This window comes from Aquarana catesbeiana, linkage group LG04, assembly GCF_042186555.1.
Source record: "Aquarana catesbeiana isolate 2022-GZ linkage group LG04, ASM4218655v1, whole genome shotgun sequence".
Taxonomy (NCBI): domain Eukaryota; kingdom Metazoa; phylum Chordata; class Amphibia; order Anura; family Ranidae; genus Aquarana; species Aquarana catesbeiana.
The window spans coordinates 265790269-265814265 of record NC_133327.1 but is presented as its reverse complement, the minus strand read 5'-3'; the positions used below and the strand labels follow the sequence as shown (position 1 = coordinate 265814265).

At 43.4% G+C, this 23997-nt stretch overlaps 1 protein-coding gene across 2 annotated transcripts in view; it reads right to left on the bottom strand.

Moving 5' to 3' along the window:
• Positions 1–3100: 3100 nt before the first annotated feature.
• LOC141139898 (deoxyribodipyrimidine photo-lyase-like) overlaps positions 3101–23997 on the bottom strand; it is a 41610-nt gene continuing 20713 nt past the window's right edge. For both annotated transcript variants that reach the window (XM_073626455.1, XM_073626456.1), the window contains exons 8-10: positions 17183–17304; positions 14085–14244; positions 3101–3688 (exon numbers count right to left, since the gene is read on the bottom strand). In XM_073626455.1, coding sequence (XP_073482556.1) covers positions 3537–3688; positions 14085–14244; positions 17183–17304 — 434 coding nt within the window. In that variant the 3' untranslated portion in view covers positions 3101–3536. The remainder of the gene's footprint in view (positions 3689–14084; positions 14245–17182; positions 17305–23997) is intronic.

Below are 23997 nucleotides of genomic sequence, written 5' to 3'. Positions count from 1 at the left end.
CCTATTGATTGGTGATTCTCCAAAGAAATTGTTTTTTTTTCCCCAGTACGAACAATGCAATATTGTCTTCTCTTTTCTATGCACTCAATAGAAATGATGTAACAAACCAAATTTTCTTCTTCTATTTTGCCCAGTTTTAACTTTAAAACAACAAGTGTATTATTTGGTTTCTTTTGTGTGCGCGACCCAAAAAATATTTAGAAATAATTCACCATTTTTAATTTAAATGCCTTCATATGCAGATTAAAGGTCATCCATTCGATCTGCTATGACGAACAAGGGAAATTGCAATGAAATAATAACTCTTATTTCTTGGTGACACAATATACACTGTTCTGAGTGTCAGTTTACACAGAAACAAGATCTGCTCCTGTGTATATATAAAATAAGTCTTGGCTATTGCTGGTAAATACCCTTGGAGAGCTGCTTTTTTTTTTTTTTTTTGGCCTATAACATCACCAACGTCAATGTGGAACAATACTCACCTTGGATCCAGCATCCTGGAACTCCCAGGCAGCTGCTTGGCCTCGATCGCTGGCTGCTTTCATTGGCTTGCAGGGGTCAATGTCAGCTTCGGCATTGATGAATTTCTACAGTGAGCTGTGTGCGCATAGAAATCAGTGGGGCTCTGACGGGTCCCTCCCTGCTCATTGAGCAGAGACGGACCTGTCATCCACCGGCTCAACGGAGAGATCTCCCGCTGAGCTGGCGGAGTCTGCTGAGTGGATCCGCCCTGTGTGAAAGGGGCCTAAGTGGTTAAATAGTCGGTCCCTTTAAACCTGATCTCCAGTTTTATTGTCCCTTTAACTATTTTGTTTGGGCCACATTAGCCCAAAGAAACTGTTTCCTACACCACCAAGTGTGCCCTCAGCTACATACAGTATTGTGTTTCACCATTGAGATGAAAACTTCCCATCTCAAACATGGCACAAAATTAAATCAAGCTAAGCACTGCTCCACCATTCAAACACAGCATTGTATTCTCTGAATTGAATACAAGGATTGGTTAAAGCGGAGGTCCACCCTAAAAAAAAAAAATTACATAAAAATGCTCTTAAAAAATCTGAAAAAAAAAAAAAAAATTCCTTACCAGATATGGCTGTTGCTAGGCAGATCGTCCTAATCTGCCACTTCCTACTCCGCTGTGATCTTCATTCTTCTCGCGTTGTCTTCTGGGGAATGGTGTGTGTCCCAGAACACAGCCGGCCATTCACAAAGTGACTCGCGCATGCGCAGTAGGAAACGGGCAGTGAAGCCGCAAGGCTCCACTGCCTGTTTCCCTTAGTTCGAATGGCGGCCCCGGGACCCGATCCGAAGGACGGATCTGCCTCGGACGGCCAACATTGCTGGCACCCTGGACAGGTAAGTGTGCTTACAGTGTTTGTAGCCGGCTACTCTTAAAATTTTTTTTTTTTTTCAGCTGGACCTCCGCTTTAAATCAGAGATCATGACATCATCCGCTCATGCCTCAGCCAATCAGAGGAAGCTTTTTATTCATTCAGCTGCTTATAAATGGCTGTGCAGCACTCAGCCCAAATCAATTGTGAGATGGGAAGTTCTCATCCAATGGTGGGAACACAAAGCTGTGTAATGTATAAAACTGAGACTAACAGTGTATACAGCATGCCTTGCTGCTTCACGTTTGTGTCAAAAATAATTTGTTTGGGTCAGCTTGGCCCAAATGAACTAGCAAAGGTACTGTAAAACTTGGAAATCATTTAATGTCAAATTATATCGCTAAATGTTAGCCTAACCATGCTCTTTAAAGACCAGTGATCACGTATAATACTGCTGTGAAAAAAAACAAAAAACAGTATGCCCCAGTTGCTAAAGAGAAAGCATGCAGTCAAGTGAAATCTGGACAAATCTGCACAGTTGTTGTGGATTAAAAGTATTGCATCACCTAGGCCGGGAATCCGCAGGTTAGAAAACTTTTTTCAATGCTAAAGCTGGCCACACACTGACTAAAATCTGGCCAGTTTAACCACTTGCTTACTGGGCACCTAAACCTCCCCTCCTGCCCAGACCAAATTTTCAGCTTTTAGCGCTGTCACTCTTTGAATGAAAATTGCACGGTCATACAACACTGCACCTAAATGAAGTTTCTCATTTTTTTCCCCCACAAATAGAGCTTTCTTTTGGTGGTATTTGATCACCTCTGGGTTTTTTTTATTTTTTGTTAAAGACCATTTAAAAAAAAAAAAAAAAAATACAAACTGTTTTATATTTAGTGAATAAATTTTGTAAGTAGGGAATTTTTCTCCTTCATTAATATACGCTGATGAGGCTGCACTAAATAGGGAACACTGATAGGCACCACTGGTGGGCATTGATAGGTGGCACTTATGTACTGGTGGGCACATGAGGCAGCTTCTCCTCTTCGGGACCGATGTCCCTTCAACAGAAGCCAGTGATCAGCTTTTTATTCCTCCTCAGGCTGTCAGCGTGAGAAGAAAAAAACAAAAAAAAACAAAAAAAAAAAAGATTACCGAGCTGATCACGTAGTAAGGGGCCGGGATCGACCCCTTACTCCGATCACCTGAGTCTCATTGACTCGGGTAATCACAGTGCGCACCCTTCAGGGGGGTGTGGCGAGCGTGCAAAGGGGAGGACCTCTACTGACGGCCTCCCGGCAAAGCAGATCTGCGCTATAGCAGTCATTTGGCTATAGCACGAATCTGAAGGGGTTAAACAGGGACTGGCCAAAAATCGATTAATGTGAGATTGCTCCTGCTTGACACCTTATCAAAGGGAAATGCTGAAAAAGATTTGTTGATCTGAGGCTGCAGCCTTTTCCTCACAGCAGTGGATCTTGCTGCCAGAATACAATGTCTCGGTGGGCAGGATTCAAAATAAAAAAAACGCTTATCTAGCTAGCTTAAGACACAATGTGACCGGAAATGTTAAAAGGCAGAAGTTGTTTCAGGATTGATTACTGCACTTATCTGGGGCAGAAAAAAAAAAAAAAAAGATTCCAGTAAGAATACATATGGCTCTTGAATTTAGACATTTCTTGCATAAAGTTCCCATTAATGCAAACCATGGAAAGGAGAATTAAAAAAAAAAAACAAAAAAAAACAAAACCCACACACACAGAAGCTGCTGCTTTATATTTTATGAAAAAAACTTTGTAACAAGCAGAACTGTCAGGTAGAAAAGTACAAACGCGCTATTAACTATACATTGTAACAGGCAACTTGTAAAACAGATTTACAAAAGTTTTAAAATGTGCACTCCAAAAAGTAGATTTACTGTATACATCCCTGATCTTATATTTAATATTACAAAAACCTTTTTTTACTGCCAACAGGTAAGGCTTTGTGGAAATTCATCACTTTACACAGAAAATGCACTTCAAGTTTTGGACCAGTACATTTTGCTCAAAGATAATGTTATTAGAAAGTTCTGAGGAACACATACAGTATTGTATAATAAAGAAGGCAGTGAGCTCCCCAAATGGACCAACAGTACAGCAAATAATCATAGCATGCAATTTTCCTGAGTGTAATGTGCGATACTTTACAACATTTAGGGAATTAAGCAAAGTTCTTGGGATGATAGCGTCGTTCAAACTGAGCCACATCAAATTTCCTCTTGCATCCTTGATAGTTCATGTACCGGATTTTGCCGAAAACAGCTCTCTCTGCCCAGCCCTGATCATGAATTCCACAAATAGACCACATACAGCCTGTAGAAGAAATGTTTTTATTATGGTAAATCGTAAAATATGGTAAGTCATACAACTCAGTCACCACTTTTAGCAACACTGTACTGAAAGGGTAATTTTAAAAACGCTGCCCATTCATTTCAATGAGCAGGGTGTTTTAGAAGCGGTGTATACACTGCTCCAGCACTGCCCCATAGATGCTGCTTGCAGGACTATTCCCGTCCTGCAAGCGCACCGCAGAGCTTAGCTGTTGAGGGAGGGTTAGGAAGTGACTTCAGAGAAGGGTGCAGAGGTGAGTTATGGATGTTGGGGCAGAAGTGTCCACTGTGCATAGCAAGCCTCTGAACCTTTACGCATTACGCTCTCCTAAACCCAGCGCTCTGTGTATTACAGACTCCTGAACCCAGCGCTCTGTGTATTACAGACTCCTGAACCCAGCGCTCTGTGTATTACAGACTCCTGAACCCAGCGCTCTGTGTATTACAGACTCCTGAACCCAGCGCTCTGTGTATTACAGACTCCTGAACCCAGCGCTCTGTGTATTACAGACTCCTGAACCCAGCGCTCTGTGTATTACAGACTCCTGTTATGCATTTTGTTAAACAATGTCCCTTTAAGACCCTCCCACTGTACAATTTGGCCACACTCACCCTATGACATGGCATGCTCCCCCACAGGAAGGGGGGGGGGGGGGGTTCCTGCACCTATTCTTTGGAGAAGGAAAGCCGCCCAAAAAAACAGGCTGTGCATGGAAAGCAATAGGCCGACAGGGAGAGATCTCCCCTGGCCTAACCGGTCCTGCATTCTGCATGCACTACCTGGGCTGGGTGGCGGGATTAAGAATGGCCACTGCCAGCAGTCCTAATGGAAGCCTGGTATTCAGCTTCTGTAGTGTTGTGTTAGGTCCGCATAGCTGCACCCTTCAACCTCAGGGCGCACGCCGATGCACAGCCCACCAAAATCCTCAGCACCAGGCCCATAATGCTCTTAATATGGCCCTGCCCTACAGGGCTCAACCAGGAAGACCAAAAGAGAATCAGTAGCTGAGAACCATAGCTAAACAGGAAAGACGCGCTCCAATTAAACCTGGAACCAGACAGAGGGACAGAAGAACAATGTCCTAGTTGAAGAAAAGAACAAAAACTGCCCTAGGTCAGAAAACAGCCTAGGCCTTAACCCACGGGTTATAAGCACAAAAAGGCTGTGAGGATAGAAACCCACCTTGCAGCAGCGAGGAATACCAGAGAAAAAAAAAAAAAAAAAAAAAAAAAAAAAAAAAAGCATTTCTTAACATTCAAGGTTAACAAGGGTTAGATCCCATGGTGTCACAAAAGAAAACCAGGATAAGGGGTGCATGCGCAGCGTGAAACTGTATAGACGATAGTCACAGGAGCTCCGAGGGAAGTGGAGACTTAAACCTGTTCCCTGGGGCCAGAGAGCACCAAATTCAAGCATTTTGCTCCGCAGTACCCCTGGGGGATCAGCCGATGCATGCCGAACTCCAGGAGCAGCAAGAAGACGACCGCCCAGCGGTCCCTAACAAATTACCTGCTATGTGTACGGGAACAAGCAGCGATGACCAAAGATGGTGCTCAGCCGACACAGGCACACAAGGTCTCTCCTGCTCCAGCGGCCTCACAGTCTACAACCCCGGAACACAGCGAGTACGCTCCTCATCTCACCAAGGCCGATCTGGAGGATAGCCTCTCCACAATGTATGACAAATTGGCCCTCAAGTTCCAAGCAGAGCTGCACAAATCTACCAGCATTCTGACACAGGAGATAGCTGCTCTGGGTGGCCGCACAGACATGCTAGAAACAAAGCATGATGACCTTCATCTAGCCTATGAGGATCTACGCAAAGATCATGAGGCACTCTGACACGGATGTCCAACTGCAAACCCACCTCGAGGACTTTGATATTATTTCTTCTATTAAGGTTATCTGAGTGAGAGGGGTCCCCCCCGAGACGGTGCTAGATCTGCAAGCAGCAGTGAAGGCCATATTTCACTCTCTGCTCCCTGAACACGTGGACACAGCCTTTACCTGCGATAGAATCCACAGGGCCCTCTGGCCGAAACCTCCCCTGGAGAAACCACCCAGAGACATTGTAATGTGTTTTAAAGACTTTATTCAAGGAGGAGATACTACGGGCCTCTCACAACACCCCCATAATCAGGTATGAGGGGTCACAATACAAATCTACCCAGATATCTCCCCAGTAACCCTGGATAAGTGAAGACAAATGAAAGAAGTCACAGCGGCTCTGCAATTTGCCAGGATCAAGTATAGATGGGGCTTCCCCTTCAAGCTTTTGGTACCGCATAATGGTACTACATACACGGTACTCAACATGAGAGCAAGGACTTGCTTGTCAAGTTGGGCTTATTGGAACCACTCAACACCCCAAGACTTCCTTCTACCCCCCTGCCCGACCCCAATCTGGGCCACCCCATCACCACAGAGAAATCAGCGAAGATCCAGGGACAGGGAGGCTTGATCCTGGACAGCAGAATGAGCTCCTCTACCAACGTGCATTTGTTCCCCACAATTGAAAAGCGGCAATATGCACCAAACACGACTTTAACAAGTCGGACACTCTAGAAAAGTCTCTTCTCGCCTGCCTGTTTAGCCCCTCTACTCACAGCAGCTTCTAGAACCGTTGTACTCCCTTTTGTTTCACTAATAGGGGGCATTCAATTAACTGTTCTCCCTGACACACTGACTTTTAGAGTTGACCATTGGGAGATGAAGTGCTGGCAGAGTAATGGACTCAAAAGTCCACAGAAGAATGTCACTATGGCTGGGAAGGCCCCTTACAGTTTTTCCATTCTATGTTCAAAGGTTATGTTATTCTTTACTTTTTGTTCTTTTCTTTTTTTCACAGGAAGATATGCTAATTTTGCTGACAAATAAGGGACTGTACTATAAGTATTCCTACATAAGGAATATGAATATATAATATATTAAAGTATAAACACCACCGCACCCTGCCCGGGGGGAAATGTGAAGTGGACTCAGGCGTAGTAAGACACAGCTTGTGGTCAACTAAATCTCCAAATTGGCACTCAGCTAAGACACCAGATAATTACATTCCAAAATGATCATGGGTATCCGAATTATCTCCCACAATGTAAGGGGTTTTAACTCCCCACAGAAATGGAAAAAGGTCTTTAGATATTACAAAAAATAGGGGCAGATATCTTATTACAGGAGGCACATTTCTCCACCCTAAGTACTTTGACAAGGCATATAGGCAGTGTCACTTTACTATGCATGAGTCCAAATCAAGGGGAGTGGCAATTTTCATTAAAAAACAAAAAACTGTATTGTTTGATATTCACCATATATACAAAGACCAGGGTCCTTATACTTCAGGGTTTGCAAGGTCGAGCGCTAACCCTAGCGAATGTGTGCGCTTCGAATGCTTCTCAAAGCTCTTTTTTTCCAGACCCTTTTCCAGAGATTGGATAAATACAATGCGACGCATGTGTTGGTTGGAGGTGACTTCAATCTAGTGGCACACTCAAGTCTAGACAGAAGCAAGGATGGCGAGTACAACAAATACATTTCCTAGAGTCATGCAAAGATCACTGGAGTCACACCACCTAATAGATACATGGTGTCAGAGAATATACACACTATTCTAACCGCCATTATAGCTATTAAGGTAATAGCACAAATATCAAACTTCTAGAATATTTTAGGTTGAATGAAGAAGATGAAACCCCTCCCCCCCATACTCTGGGCAGCCCACAAGGCAGCCCTGAGGGGACATATAATAGAACTAGCCACCACAAGGAAAAGAAAGAGCGGCAGCAGTTACCTCCCTTTCTAGGGAATTACATAAGCTTTATTACCTACATTACCATTCACAGTCCGTGGAAATACTGAGACAAATTAACCTAAAAAGAGTAGAACTAGACACCCTCTTATCGGACCAAACAGAGAAGTCCCTACATTGGTCCAAGGCACGTTTTCTCCTTCATAGTAATTCAGCCTCGTCAATGTTCACTTGTAAGCTTCACCAGTCCCTCCAGCCAACACATGTATACAAATTGAGGAATGGAAGGGGGCAAATGGTTTCTCATCCCAAAGAAATACTACACATCTTTACTTCTTACTATGAGGCTCTACTTTCAGCCCCAAAAGCAGACCCAGAGAGGCAGGCGGCATCCTGGCTGGCCTCATTACACCTCCCAACCCTGATGGAGGAGCAGCTACAGAGCTTGAATGCCCCCTTATTTTATCCATTATTAAATCCCTGAAGACCTCGAAAACCCCAGGCCCAGATGGGTTTACCCCTACATACTATAAGAAACTTGCAGGTACCCTTGCCCCTAAACTCTCCAATCTTTTCAATTATATCCTCCAGGGCCACAAGCTCCCGGAAGAGATGCTCCATGCCAATATGACATTGATCCTGAAACCTAATAAGGACCACTCAGAACTACAGGCCGATATCGTTCCTCAATAATGATATAAATATCCTGAGCAGATTGCTAGCAAGCCTTGCGCCTATTATCTCCTCACTAATAGCCCCAGAACAAAAAACGGGTTTTATCCCTACCAGGCAGATCACGGATAACATCTGATTGGCCTCTAACATCATACAGGACGCAGATCTCTTTTCCCGCAAAGTATTGATCCTGGGTCTAGATATACACAAGGGCTTTGATAGCGTGCTATGGCCATACATGGACAGGGTCTTAGCTAAACTCTGATTTAGTGAGGAATTTGTACACAGATTTAAGGCCTTATACCACAACCCCCATACCAGAATCAAGCTCCCCAGCTGCTCCTCCTCCGACTACTTTCCATTAGGGAGGGGTACAAGGCAAGGTCCCTTGTCAACTTTAATCTTTGCCCTGGCCATAGAGCCTATAGAGGCTAACCCAAATATCAAAGGGTATCTGAAGGGGGAAGAGGAATTTAAGTTGAGCATGTACGCTGGCGACGTACTTATGTTCCTACCGGACCCCATAGTATCCCTCCCTAAACTGGTAAAGGTGTTAACAGAGTTCCATGATATCTCAGGCCTGGGGGTGAATCTAAGTGGTCCGCCCTCCCGATAAATGTCCCACATAACATAATGGCTAACATAAAAGACTCCTTTGGCTTCTCTATAAGCGATAGAACCTGGCAATACTTAAGGGCTCGCCTAGCTCCTTCGTGCAGAGAGATGTATAATGCGAACTATCCTCAAGCATTTTCAAAAGTTAAACAATGGCTGAGACTGTGGTCCAATTTCCCTATCTCCCTATTGGGCAGAGTTACAGCGATCAAGATGTCCATCCTGCCAAATCTATTATATTACTTTAGAGCCTTGCCGGACTATATTTCCCACCAGACCATCGAACAGATCCAAGGGGAGGTTAATCAATTTATATGGATGGGTAAGAGACCTAGATATGGCAAATTAATATCACATAGACCTCTCTCACAAGGAGGTCTAGGTCTTCCTGATATATGGTGGTACTTTATGGCAGCCAGACTGGCACAAACAGCACAATGGCACACCCCGACAACCTTGGTCCCTTGTCTCCAATTCCAAAATACTTCAGTCTGCCCGTACTACCTCCCAGGTCTGCTTTGGCAGAATACAGTCAGGACCAGGGAGTTGAGCCCTCTAATATAGTCTCACAATCTTCCCACCTATGGTCATTGTACCATCTGAAATTTAAGCTCTCATCCCCAAGACCACCCCTATTTTCATTCTTGGGAGATAAAAGATTCCCCCTCGCATATACCTCACCTAACGAATATCTATGGTGGGGAGCAGAATGCCCTAGTTACACTTAATGCCCTAATATAAGACTCACACTTTTATTCTTTCTCCCACCTCCAGCAAAAATATAATATTCCAAGGACAAAATTCTTTAAATATCTCCAGATCAGACACTTTTATGAATCATTATAGCCCCTTAACATCAGGCCCAGATTTATGACATATGAATCCATTTGTTCTAGTTTTGCCAGAGATAAAAGGGATCATTTCACAGATTTACAGTTACCTAAACAGGTTACACTTACCAGAAAAATCCTATGTGATGGTCAGACATAGGCCAGAAATTTACCTCAGAAGAATGGTCAGATATGCTACTAAACAAACATGCATAAATGTACTCGATCTAGGTCTATTAAAGAAACAGTGAAACTGCACACCAGATGGTACCTGACCCCCAAGAAGGTACACCAGTTCTACCTGACAGTTCCAGACAACTGCTTTAGGGGTTGCCAAGTCACAGGCTCGTTTCTCCATACCATTTGGAGCTGCCCAGCCCTCCAACTGATATGGCGGAAGGCCGCCTCTAAGGTAGCCCAAATAACAGGTTCATTTGTCACATTGATGTTACCAATGTGCCTTCTTTTTGCACCAATTCATGAGGTCACGGTGCCATCTCAAATATTAGCCCATACACCATTCTGTGCAGTGCTATGGGCTATAATACTGAATTGGCAGACTCCTACAGTGCCATGGTCGCAGGTACTGCAGAGAATGGAACCAATTTGATTATTGGAATGAGTGCATCATACCATTATGACTGTCCCTTCAGCAATCTTCCCAATTGCACGGCTTCTTAGCCCGTTATGATACATGGCATATCTCAGATTTGTCTTCCTTTTTTTTTTTTTTACTATTCTCTTTTTCACTTCTACTCCTCATTCTTTTCATTCACATTCTTGTTATAGCAGAGAATGAGCTCAACAAGTTACATTGATGATACTTAGTTATTAAGAGGTTACGGTTTCAACATAAGTTCCAAAAGTCAGAGATAAGTGTTCTAGATACAATTACCCTTTCTGAATATGTGAATTGAAATACTAATTTATTTATTTTTTTTACTAAAGAGACAGGATTCAACCTAATTTTTTTTCGTTGGAAATTTAGAACACCGTAAAACCTCTAATGTATGAATATATAGAACTATGTCCATTTTGTGTATGTTCTTCATAGTTTTATACCCGATAATCTCTGTAAGTAGAATGGCTTCGTTATGCTTTTGATACCTCAAAAGCATTTTTTTTTTTTAATACAAAGGAAAACCAGGGTAAGGTACATGAGAACTCTTCTTACGAGGATTAAGATGAGGAATAAATGATAATTTACTTAACGAAACATAGCGAGGAAGAACCCAGACCTAAAAGTTTTGAAAACCAAGCTCTAGTCCAACCCTCCTGCAAGAAGGAAACTTACCTCTGGGACAAAGAATCATGACAGACCATGCTGGAAATCCATCCTACACTTAAAGTGTCACAGATTTAGGAGATGCTCCTGCTAACCCTAAATTCAAGGATGTTTGAGAGTCCACAGAGCAACAGTCAGGAAATTGACCAGGACAGTGAGGAACATTCACTTGGGACAATCCAAAGTGATGAATATTGCCAAAAATCCCTTCATTTCAAGTCTATGAAGCAGATAAGGAAGAAATGCAGGAGGAAAAGCGTGGATCCAGGCAAGTAGATCCCACAGTGTGACCAGAGCATTCATGGCTACCACTAGAGCTGAGAGGTGGACGACTCCTGGACTGATGGACAAGGATGTGAGATCAGATAGCCTGAAGGGTCTCCAAGGGGAAAAACAAAAAAAAACACAACACTCTGGTCTGATCTGCCTGCAGAAGATGAGACCATTTCACAAAAATTCAGGACTCAAATAAACCAAGTCACCTGGACAATCAGATATGACAGTGTCCAACAAAGCCCATGCTGAATGTGTTCTTCCCTGGAAGCTGCCTAGGTATCTCACTATAGGGATGCCATGAGAATAAACTAGGGCCAGCACCTTGGTGAAGAACTGGAAGTGCAGGGAAAAGACTGAAATGTCAGAGCTGGACGCACTTGGACCTGTAGATTTGCATCCTGACTGATTGGGGTCCTGGTGACCCCAAAAGAATAGAGGTAGGTCTCCTAAACTGTTAGAAAAGCCTTCAGCAGCATGAAAGTGTACTCCCATTTTTTTTAGAGGGTTGAGCAGGCTTTTTACCCTGGTTTTTGCATGTGCCTAAAGAACCAAGTTTTGGAGACCTAACCATGTATACTACAGAGGTAAAGACATGGAAAGGGAGGAGAGCCGGTCCAACTAGATGTTATCCCTCAAAGACCAAGCTGGTCAGATGCTCTATGAATGAAGTCCACTAGAGACCCCAGCCAGGCTAGGAAAGATTCCAAAGGCTAGAACTTATGAGCGGAGGACAACAGGATTCCAGGTTGCAGGTGCCGGTAAACTTTCAGAAGGCACAGAACAAACAGACAGATCATCCAGACCTTCAGTCCCATGGATCAATGCTCCTGCTTCATGGTCCCTGGTTCTGCCTGAACCAGCATTTGACTCCCAGCACTATCAAGGATCAGCTTTCTGCCATTTCTATCCTGTTTCAGTGGCCATTGGCCTCTCACACCCAGTTTGTTCTGCTGTGGCTTTGTGGGATCTTAATCTGGTTCTCTCTGTGCTTCAGAAACTGGGCTTTTAACCTGAAAGAGACATTTCTCCCAACACTCACCTACAAGGCGATTTGCAATGTAGTCATTACCTGCGAGGCGAGCATCTGCACTGGCAGCTTAATGCTGCAAGGAACCCATTCTGGTTTTGCTAAGGGAGAAGGTATTTGAGATCCAGGACTTTCTTCTTGCCAAAAAGGTAGTTTCTGCCTTTCAACTCAATCAGGACACCGTTCTTCCCTCTGACTCCAGGTCACCGAAAGGAAATTTTCCTTTATTGCCTGGATGTGGTTCAGGCTGCGAGACTCTCTACTACTGCTTCTTTCAGGAAGATGGATTAATTCTCTCTGTCATTCCAGATGGACTTCAGAAAGGTAGTTACAATGTCTCATTCCACGATCTCTAGGTGGCTCAGGCATCACCCAAGCTTATGGTCCCAAAAATCAAAATGTCACCTTTTCCCATCAAGGCACACTCTACTAGATCTACGAGTGCTTTCTGGCATCAAGCAATGGTTTACCAAGCTTCCACTTGGTCTTCTGTTCACTTGTTCTATAAAAATTCTACCAGATGGACATTTTGGCATCTTCTAATGCCAGCTTTGGATGCAAGATAATTCAGGAGACTTTCTGAGCTGCAGCCAGTTCCCTATTATCTGTTATTTTTTCAGGTCTGTTACCTTTGCTTGTGTTGCCTAGCCATCAGTTGGACTGCTTTTGAATGTCCCAAAAAAGTGAAAAACTTCCGGTGTTCCTCAGTGGACAAAAAATAAAAAATTGGATTTTTGTACTTGCCCTTTTTTTGGAGTCCATTAAAGCAGGGTTCCACTCAAATTTTTAACTTAATCTTACCCCCTTCAGTTAATTGCATAGATGTTCAAATGCCGCACGAAAATTTTTTTTATCGCTGTAATTACCTTTATATTGTACTTTATTGTGGCACTTCCTGTCTCTCCTCCCATGGGAGTAGGCGTGTTTATTGCCTTTTCCCAGCACCGCACTCTCCTGGGAGCTTAGTGTCAGGCTTCCCAAGATTCAGTGCGGGAACAATGATCATGCTTGTGAACAAGCTGTGAATGAACAGCATTCACCGCATCCAGGAAATCAATGCTTGTGGGCTTCACATGCCCACAAGCAAGATGGAAACAGCCAGCATCACATTTTTAAAGTTATTCTTCAGTACGAAAACAGACAGAGGCAGAAATATTACACCCAAACTGTGAGTATTATTTTGGGATTAGCAAAGTGTCTCAATGACCTAAAAAAAAAAAAAAAAGAAGATTGGTCGCCGGACTCCCACTTTAATATTCCACCGCCCTGTGTCTGTAAGTGGCAGTATAACCCGGAGGTGAAAGACATCCTAAGTCCCTCAATGAACGCAGATATTACAGTGAGTTCTAAAATCCTATTATATCAATACTTTAAAAGTAGAGAATTTCCTTTGAGAATACCCTTTAATTCATTCCTGTCATAACATAACTGAAGAGAGAAATCTCTCTAACAGGGACAAAAAGAGAAATAAACAATTGTAACAAAGTGGGGAAGGATTAGAATCCCGGTCATTGCTCCTCATTGAAGAGCTTTCCTCTCATTCCCTGTACAGGCAATGGGTGTCACAGAAGACAGAAAGTATCTTTAACCACTTATCTGACCAATGTACGCATACATGCATCCTCGGGAAGTGGTGGGATATCTGGATGATGGCTGCAGCTACAGTCATCACCCAGATACCATTCTTTAGATCTGGCGGTGGACTTTAGTAAAAGTGATCAAAGTTGCTAAAAAGCCACTTGCTCACTTTTACAAGCGGTGGAAGGGCCCCGTTTCCAGGCTGTCCCTGTCTCATCGGAGAGCCTGTGTGATAGCAATAAAGTTGATAGAGATAATATATAAATAATTATATACCCGTCTCCATCTCTCTTAAAATGGGGTCATTTACACCAAACTTTAAAATAACTGGCAAAGTACATTCTCACCTACGTATCCGTTAGGGTCCCGCCCATCCAGTTCATACCGATCATTGAGATAAATGGTAAATTTAAGAGCCTCCTCTGGTGAATTAGTCCACTCAAGGATTTTCTTAGCCCAATACATGCGAAGGAAGCCGTGCATCTTTCCTTCATGAACCATTTGCAACTGTGTTAAAAAAAAAAAAAAAAAAATTACATAATTCAATATACAAGATTTTTCATTCATGCAACACGACAGTTAGCTGCTAACCGCAGAATTAGTAAGCAGCAAAATATTAAACCACTCAAGTAGTGGAAGGATTTACCCCCTTAATGACCAGCTCATTTTTTGCGATACAGCACTGCGTTAGTTTAACTGACAATTGTGTGGTCGTGCGACGCTGTACCTAAATAAAATTGATGTCTTTTTCTGCAGTTTTGTGGGACCAGTGACATTATTACAGTGATCATTGCTAAAAATATGCACTGGTCACTGTATAAATGACACTGGCATGGAAGGGGTTAACATCAGGGACAATCCATGGGTTAACTGTGTTCCCTGGGTGGGTTTTCTAACTGTATGGGGGACGGTCTGACTGGGACAACACAGAGATCAGTCTTCCTGCATAGCAGGAAGACAGGATCCTGCGTCATCCCATCAGAATGGAGATCTGCCTTGTTCACATCGGCATATCCCCATTCTGTCTGTGTGGGGAACGATCGCGGGCGGCCGAAGCACGTCGCATCCGCTGGACCCGCTAACTGGCTCTCCCACTGGCCAATCGGCGTGTGCGCCCACAAAGGCTAGTGCACAAAACAATGTACCAGTACGTCATTTCGCGCAGCCAAGCCACCTTGCTGCAGTATAACTGTGATGGGTAGTCAGCGAATGGTTAAAGGTTTGCTTTTGGGTTTAATACTGCTTTAAAGTGATGTTATTTTTTTAGAAAAAAAAAAAATACAGACTAACATGTTATACTTACCGGCTCTGTTGCAGTGGATTTGCACAGAGCAGCCCAGATCCTCCTCTTCTCATGTCCCTCTTTTGTGATCCTGGCCCCTCACTCCTATTCAGTGCCCCCACAGCAAGCAGCTTGCTATGGGGGCACCTGAGCTGAGTCACAGCTCCCTGTGTCAATTCAGACATGGAGTCCCGACCTGGTCCCGTCCCCTCTCTCCCCTGATTGGCTAGCTGACTTTGATGGACAGCAGCGAGAGCCAATGGTGCCTCTACTGTATCTCAGCCAATCAGGAAGGAGAATCTCGGACGGCTGAGACACTCGTGGATATCGCTGGACAGAGAGGGACATCAGGTAAGTGTTAGGGGGGCTGCTGCACATAGAAGGCTTATCTTAATGCATAGAATTAATTTATAGCATTAAGATAAAAAACCTTCTGTCTTTACAACCCGTTTAAATTAGCCACAGAGCGCTATCCAGATTCAAAGCCATAGCAGAGTCTCTGGTGCGACCTAATCTCTGAGGACTCTAAATGAGTACACCATATTGGCTGACAGAGCACACTGTCCTGTTGGTAGTGTTGAATGCCACCTTTACTCCCTTATTCTGTTAGTTACCATGAAAAGGTTGCTATGCCTGGGGAAGAGGACACTCTGGAGCAAGCTTAACAGGAGACACACTGATTACATAGGGTTGGTGTGGGGGCTTGGTGCCTTGCACTATTCAAGTCGAGGGATGCCTCCACTTTGAATATTAACAAGCAACTAGTAATATGGGACTCTAAAGGATTTACAGATGTTCTTCTGGGACTGTTTTCCCTTTTCCCAAACCCCCTTCTCTAGAGGGCAGCTTTCTTTCTGACCTGTATTTTCCCCTTTGATTTGCCGATATCCCCCCATGGAACATTATTTGCCGATTTTTGATTTGTCTCCTGTGCTCCCACAATACATTTAAGGTATCTATCCAAACAGAAGAGCCCCCCAGATGATCTATTGTTTACATATGCAGTATCTACAGTTATCTTCTGAAGAAGCCATATTATAGGGAAAAACGAAGCTGGAATAACTGCATGTCATCTGTAAAGATGTTTTATCATCAAAACCTTGGGGTGTGGTACCTTGTGATTCTCGGGCCATTTTTGCAATACTACCATGGAAAAGGTTAAGATGCTGAGGATTTTTATGCCGCATCATTAGCTGACTGTACAGCATACACTCTCTGCTCTCTTACCACCCTTTTCCTACAGCGTGAGGTAGCTTCTTCCAACCACTGCTCCCATCTGCAAGCAACCTGCTGTTCACATTGCGACAAATCCTTGCTGCTGCCTCTGTTGACCAGGTAGGCCTGCAGCATCCCTTCTAAAGAATGACAATGATAGAGAAGTGAGTTCACTCCCTCTTTTGCTTCAACCAGGGAAAGGTTCTCTGCAGTTAAGCTAGATATTATGGGCAAACTTGCAAATATGGTTGCGGACTCTGTAGCTGTAGGAGTAGCTTGAAGTCTTCTCCTACAGATTGACATTTCTACAGCTTTACCAGCCTCTGAGCCTTCTGCTGGGGGTCTGCTGTCTGACAGTCTCACAAATCTGTAATTGATTTTTTCTATTAAAAGGGATAGAATGTGATTGGCCCTTTACCTCAATCTCTGATCAGTTATGTCAACTATTTTTGGGTCAGTTAGCATTTTTTTTGTGCTGTACGCCCCTCAGTTGGATTGTTTTTGAACATCCCAATTATCTCGGATTAACTGAATCCTGTGTCCCTTAAAGAAAGATAAGGAAAACATGATCTTTGTACTTATTATAAAATCTGTTTCTTGAAGTTCATTAAGGGACACAGGGACCACCCATCTGTGTTTGTGATCCACTCCTAAATATTCAAATCATCCTATGCTGGTCCTCCAGGTTTGGGGTTAGGCAATGGCCTAACAACCCCATTGTAAAACAAGAAATAAAATAAGTTTTGAGAATTCTAAGCAAGGAGGTCATGGCCCTTCAAAAGTATTATGCCAGCAAGTACGTTTGCACAATGTACACAGTACTACAAAGCCTATTAAGGCATAGCTATGTATGCACCTTAGGGAGAGGCTGTACGGTTAGCTTAGATCTTTTATACCTACAGTTGACAACCCATACAGGGTTCTCCAACTGAATCTACAATTCAATACCTGTGCTGCATTCCACAGTGGATCATGAGTCTTCCCATTTTCCAGTTTTTCCAGGCTGTATATATGAGTTCTTTTGTCTTTTTCATGAACTTTTAATGTGTTCTTTGCCCAATCGTAAGCACCTTAGAAATAATGAATTTGGCATATTAATATACCGATTAGTAAACCTCTTTATCCAGTGCATCTCTTAAAATCTTAAAGTGATACTGAAGTCAGTTTCCTTTAAAAATAACAAACATGTTATACTTACCTGCTCTGTGTGATGGTTTTGCACAGAGCAGCCCAGATCCTCCTCTTCCAATCCCTCACACCGAGTGCCCCCACAGCAAGCAGCTTGCTATGAGGACATCTGAGATGGGCTGCTGCTGTGTGTGTCCAGTCCCCTCTTGCTCTCCTCACTGACTGACAGCAGAAAGAGCCAATGGCGCCACGCTGCCATCTCAGCCAACGAGGAGGGAGAGTCCTGGGTTGTTGAGACTGTCCTGCAACATCGCTGAATCGAGATGGGCTCAAATAATAATATTAGGGGGGTGAGAAAGCATTAACATAAAAAACTTTCTGACTTTACAATCACTTTAAGTGGGTTATCAAAATACGAAGTAGCAGGTTAAAGAACATTTCTTGTACGTATTGATTAAGTACAGCTACATCTCAAAAATTTTGAATAATCAAAAAAGTTAATTTCAGTCATTTATTTCAAAAAGTAAAATTAATATATTATATAGAGATTCATTACACACAGAGTGATATATTTCAAACATTTCTTTTTGAGGATTATGGCTTACAGCTAGTGAAAACCCAAAATTCAATATCTCAGAAAATTTGAATATTGTGAAAAAGTTCAATATTGTAGAGTCATGGTATCACACTCTAATCAGCTAACACAAAACACCTGTAAAGGATTCCCGAGCCTTTAAATGGTCTCTCAGTCTGGTTCAGTAGGTTACACAATCATGGGGAAGACTGCTAACTTGACCGTTGTCCAGAAGAGTCATTGACACCCTCCACAAGGAGGGTCACAAAAGGTCACTGCTAAAGAAGCTGGCTGTTCAGAGTGCTGTATCCAAGCATATTAATGGAAAGTTGAGTGGAAGGAAAAAAAGTGTGTCAGAAAAAGGTGCACAAGCAACAGAGATAACCGCAGCCTTGAGAGAATTGTGAAGCAAAGGCCATTTGAGAATTTGGGGGAGATTCACAAGGAGTGGACTACGGCTGGTGTCAGTGCTTTAAGAGCCACCACACACAGAAGTATCCAGGACATGGGCTACAACTGTGGAGTGGCTTTTGCATTTCATTTGGAAATCAAGGTTCCAGAGTCTGCAGGAAGAGTGGAGAGGCACAGAATCCAGTTGCATGAGGTCCAGTGTGAAGTTGCCACAGTCAGTGATAATTTGGGGAATCATGTCATCTGCTGGTATTGGTCCACTGTGTTTTTATCAAGTCCAAAGTCAGCACAGCCCTCTACCAAGAAATTCTAGAGCACTCCATGCTTCCCTCTGCTGACCAGCTTTATAGAGATGCGGATTTAATTTTCCAGAAGGACTTGGCACCTGCCCACACTGCCAAAAGTACCAATACTTGGTTTACTGACCATGGTATCGCTGTGCTTGATTAGCCAGCAAACTCGCTTGACCTAAACCCCATAGAGAATCTGTGGGGTATTGTCAAGAGGAAGATGAGGAGAGGCACCAGACCCAACAATGCAGAGGAGCTGAAGGCCACTATCAAAGCAACCTGGCCTTCCATAACACCTCAGCAGTGCCACAGGCTGATTGCCTCCATGCCACGCTGCCTCATTGATGCAGTAATTCATACAAAAAGGAGCCTCTGGCCAAGTATTGAGTGCATACTATACTGTATATGGACATACATTTTAGTAAGCCAACATCTCTGTATTAAAAATCTTTTATTGGTCTTATGTAATATTCTAATTTTCTGAGATACTAAATTGTGGGTTTTCACTAGCCAAGTCATAATCTTCAAAATTAAAAAAGAAAGAAATGCTTGAAATTTATCACTTTGTGTGTAATCTATAAAAAAAAAAAAAATACCTTGAAACAAATGAAATATTACAAAACACTTCTGAAAACTGCAGCAAAAGAGAATGGCCATTTAAGTATATTATTATACATACATAAAATTATATATTTATAAATAAGTTTGACTTGACTACTGCATTTCTAATGTTAATCTTCAGGGGCTCAGCGAACAGAAAACACCCTCCGGAAATACATTATGCAAAGTGAAAAACAGGAATTACCAGTTACCTGGTGAATGTGGAGGATAGTGATTTACTACAATTTTGCGACGCCTGTGTTCATGCACGGAAATGATCATCATGGCCTAGCCATTCATGCAGCTGAATGGCTGTAACCCAGAATGAAGACCAGGCAAATATGGTAGTGCCTGGGACCCGTGGGATCAATGACAAGGCAGCAATGGTGGGCACATTATGATAGTTAAGTCTGTCATAATGTGCGAATATGCAGTGCATACTAACACATTATGGCATTGAATTGTATTGTAACTGTACTGTGTGCCCTCATATTGTAAAGCGCTGCGCAACCTGTTGGCACCATATAAATCCTGAATATTAACAATAATAATTTATTATTATTAACCTACATGGAGGCCCACATTATAATAAAAAAAAATACAAAAAAAAAAAACAAACAAACACCACACAAAACGGGACTTTACTACCTCTAATTCTGTACCTGCAAGCTCGGAGAACTTCCAGTGGAGGAGCAGCAAAGTAAGTGAAGTTTCTCTAAAATATTCCCCTGCATTAGTCGTGATGTTTCTTACTGTCACTTATGGGACCAAGAAATTGAGTCGCTACCAGCTTTGCACATCTAGAGAGACAATTTTGCCCATTCTTCTTTGCAAGATAGCTCAAGCTCTGTCAGATTGGACAGAGAGCATTTATGAACAGCAATTTTCAAGTCTTGCTACAGATTCTCAATTGGATTTAGGTCTGGACTTGACTGGGCCATTCTAACACATGAATATGCTTTGATCTAATTCTAAACCATTCCATTGTAGACCTGGCTGTATGTTTAGGGTCGTTGTCCTGCTGGAAGGTGAACCTCTGCCCCAGTCTCAAGTCCTTTGCAGACTAACAGGTTTTCTTCTAAGATTGCCCTGTATTTGGGGGCGTGGCCTGGCAGGCAATGGAGTAGGACGTGGGTAGAACGAGCTCCCTGTCCCGATACTCCTGCAAGAGATCCTGATCAGTTATCCGGGGAAGTAAAGCTTCCAACCTGTGTCCCTATATATCGGGCATTCAGCAAGCATGTCCCCGCCGAAAAGAACAACCGGGACGGCCGACAAGCTGGCTCAATACCGCCAGCAGGAGAAAGATCCGCAACAGGAAGATGGCGCCGGCACGTGTTCGGACCGTGATCCCCAGGCAGACGGCACAGCCAAAGTTCTGGACGCTATAGCGGCTCTGCAAAGTACATTAACCGCGAAAATTGACGAAGTAAAGATAGACATATCTTTGCTGAGGCAAGATCTTTCAAAGATAGAGTAACAGAAGCAGAAACGCGGATCGGTACAGTGGAAGATCTCATACATCCCATGAGACATGCTGCAGAGGACATGCAGAGGCAGCTTCAGCAGCTGCACTCCCACCAGGACGACATGGAAAAATCGCCTGAGGAGATGCAACCTTCGTTTTATCGGACTGCCGGAGAAGGAGGAAGGAAATGACCCTGCCACATACTTGGAATCCCTCTTTATTAAAAAACTTATGGCAGGGAAGCATTGTCCGTAATTTTTGCGGTGGAGCGGGCACATCGGATTCCAGCAAGACCCCCCCCCGCCCGGAGCACCTCCTCGCACTTTCATAGCAAAGTTCATAAACTTTTGTGACAAGGATAAAATCCTGCGACTTACAAGAGAAAAAGGGAACATTCAGATGGGCAACGGTCAGATATCGGTGTTCCCTAATTTTTCTGCAGAGGTGCAGAAGAAGAGAGCGCACTTCCAAGAAGTAAAGCGACGGTTGAGAACACAGCACCTGAAGTACGCCATGTTATTCCCCGCCAGACTGAGGGTAGAAGAAGATGGCTGTGCACAGTTTTTTGAGGATCCGGCGGTGGCTGCTGCTTGGCTAAATCAAAGAGGTCGCCCAGGGTAACAACCTACCTGAACCCAGTGAGTATGGGCTCATTCTCACATTGACATGTACCCCTTTCATATTTTGAAGATTATTAGAGCCCTTGTCGCCTTCATTATCCAACAGTTTATTTGCTAAAAGTTTAAAGTTGTAACAAAGAGGGGAGTGAGGAGAACTGCCGTACTACTACACATCTGAGGAGATCCCCTGTCAGTGGATTGTGGATGAGGGCATATCAAGTAGGAACAGGGGACAGAACTTCTGCTGGGCATTCGGAAGTTCACTCAATATCCTGATAACATGTCACCACAATCTTCAGTTCTGTGATGGGATGCGTATCACATAGTTCTACACAGACACAGGTCCCAAAAGTAGTCTGCAACGGTTATATGCAAACGGTACAGGGAGCCCGTACAGAGGGGGAAGATATATAAAAAGAACCCCTTTTTTTGTGGGTTTTCTTCTATTTCACTTTGTTTGAGGAGTTATCGCCCCCCTCCTATCGACTCGCTCCAAGTTTGTCAGTGAGGATATTTTTTCGCCCCCCAAGAATGACTACACAGCATGTAACACAGCTGATAGAAGTTATAAGATATGTGCCTCCAGCTAGTTTGAAATGCTGGATGATGCTCTTCATGCTAATGGTTTGGGAATATATGCTCACACCAAGTTGGGCAGGTGTGCAGCTGGGAGGGAAGGGAGGGGATCAGTTTTTTTTGGATAGTTACGGGAAATACAGTATAAATGTTATTTATGGATGTATAGATATACTTATTGCACGTATTTGTGAAAAGTCATACAATATACTGCTACAGGATTGGAGCAACGGTGTTGGGAACGATGTCTTGATCTTGCCCTGCTGGTCCGACAGTGACAAAATGTCTCAAATGCAAAGATGACCTCTATTAAATTTCTAACATGGAATGTGAGGAGCTTGCGGGACGAAATTAAGTGTACCGCGGCCCTAGCATTCTTAAAAGCACAAAGAGCTGATATTATAGCTCTGGAAGAGACCCACATTACAGGCCACCTACAGGCGGCTTTGAAAAGATCGTGGGTGGGATGGGTCTATCATAGCACGCACACAAATCAATCCAGGGGAGTATCCATCATTATTGCCAAAAACGTTCCATTTGAATTGATTACGCTAGAGTCGGACCAGCAGGGAAGATATCTGTTTATTAATGCATTAATAGGCTGGAGTCCGATTTTGGTGATGGCAAGCTACGTTCCTCCCCCATTCACATCAGAGGTGGTCCTGAAGGGACTGGCATATTTAGCCAGGAACCCGACGACCCCAGCTGTTTGGATGGGGGATTTCAACATGACTATGAACCCAACTTTGGATAGGCCGATACAGGAGGGCTCCCCCAGTATCAATATACAACACACTAGATTAAATCGCTTGTTGACGGAGTTTGCCCCCACAGACGTCTGGAGATGGCAGCATCCCTCTACAAGAGCGTATACGTGCCATTCTACTGGTCACCATACAATGTCACGTATAGACTTCGTATTGGTTACAAATACGCTACTACCTAAAATAACGGGGTCAGGGATTGCTCCTAGAGCATTGTCGGATCATTCCCCATGTTGGGTTACAATCTCCCTGTTAAAATCAACTCCTACTTCTCTATGGAGGCTCAACCCATTTTGGCTTACTGTCTTACCAGACTTAGAAGGTACTATGAAAGAATTACAATATGTATTAAATGCCGTTTGCAATATAGATATACCAGGAATGGAATGGGATGCATTCAAAGAACAGGCACGCAGGCTACTATCATCTAAGATAAATAGGCTTAAAATGTCTTCTAAGTTTATCCTACAGGCAACTACAGATAAACTTCTGAAACTAGAAAATGCTTATGCTCTAGACCCTAACTCTGATAATCTTCAAAAGGTAAAGCTGCAAACTAGAGTGGTTAATGGTATACACATAGAAAAAGCTAGACAAGTGTTTTTCTGCAAACAGCGAGTGTACGAGCATGGCGAACGGGCAGGGAAGCTTTTGGCATATTTGGCGCACTTAAATGACAAACCCCCAGTGGTGGTGACCCTGCTTACACCGCAAGGGGACACAGTTACGGATCCCACACAGGTGGCGGCTAGATTTCAGTCCTTCTATAGAGAATTATATAAAATCGCAGAGTACTTATTCCCTGCAAGATATTCAAAATTACCTGCACAGAATACAGTTTCCCAAGCTTAACATTGAACAAGTTGCAACGCCTGAAGCCCCCATAACACAGGATGACACTGCGGAAGCTATATCCCAGCTAGCTAAATCCAAGGCGCCAGGGTTAGATGGGTTACCTCTAGAATTTTATGACACCTTCTCGGAGATTCTTATTCCCAAGCTTAAGCACTTATACCAAAACATTTTTGAAAAAGGAGCGCTCCCCCCTTCCATGCAAGAAGCACAAATAATTGTCCTACCCAAATCGGGAAAAGATCCCAGATATCCCAAGTCGTATAGACCCATATCTCTGCTTCAAGTAGATATCAAATTATTAGCCAAGATATTAGCGTCGCGCCTCAACAAAGCTATTTTGTCATTAGTACATCCAGACCAAACTGGCTTCATGCCAGGGAAAAATACGGCCATGAATGTTAGGAGACTATTTATGAATCTTCAAGCCCAACACGACAATAACAGTACCAGGGTGGTGGTGGCCTTGGATACAGCCAA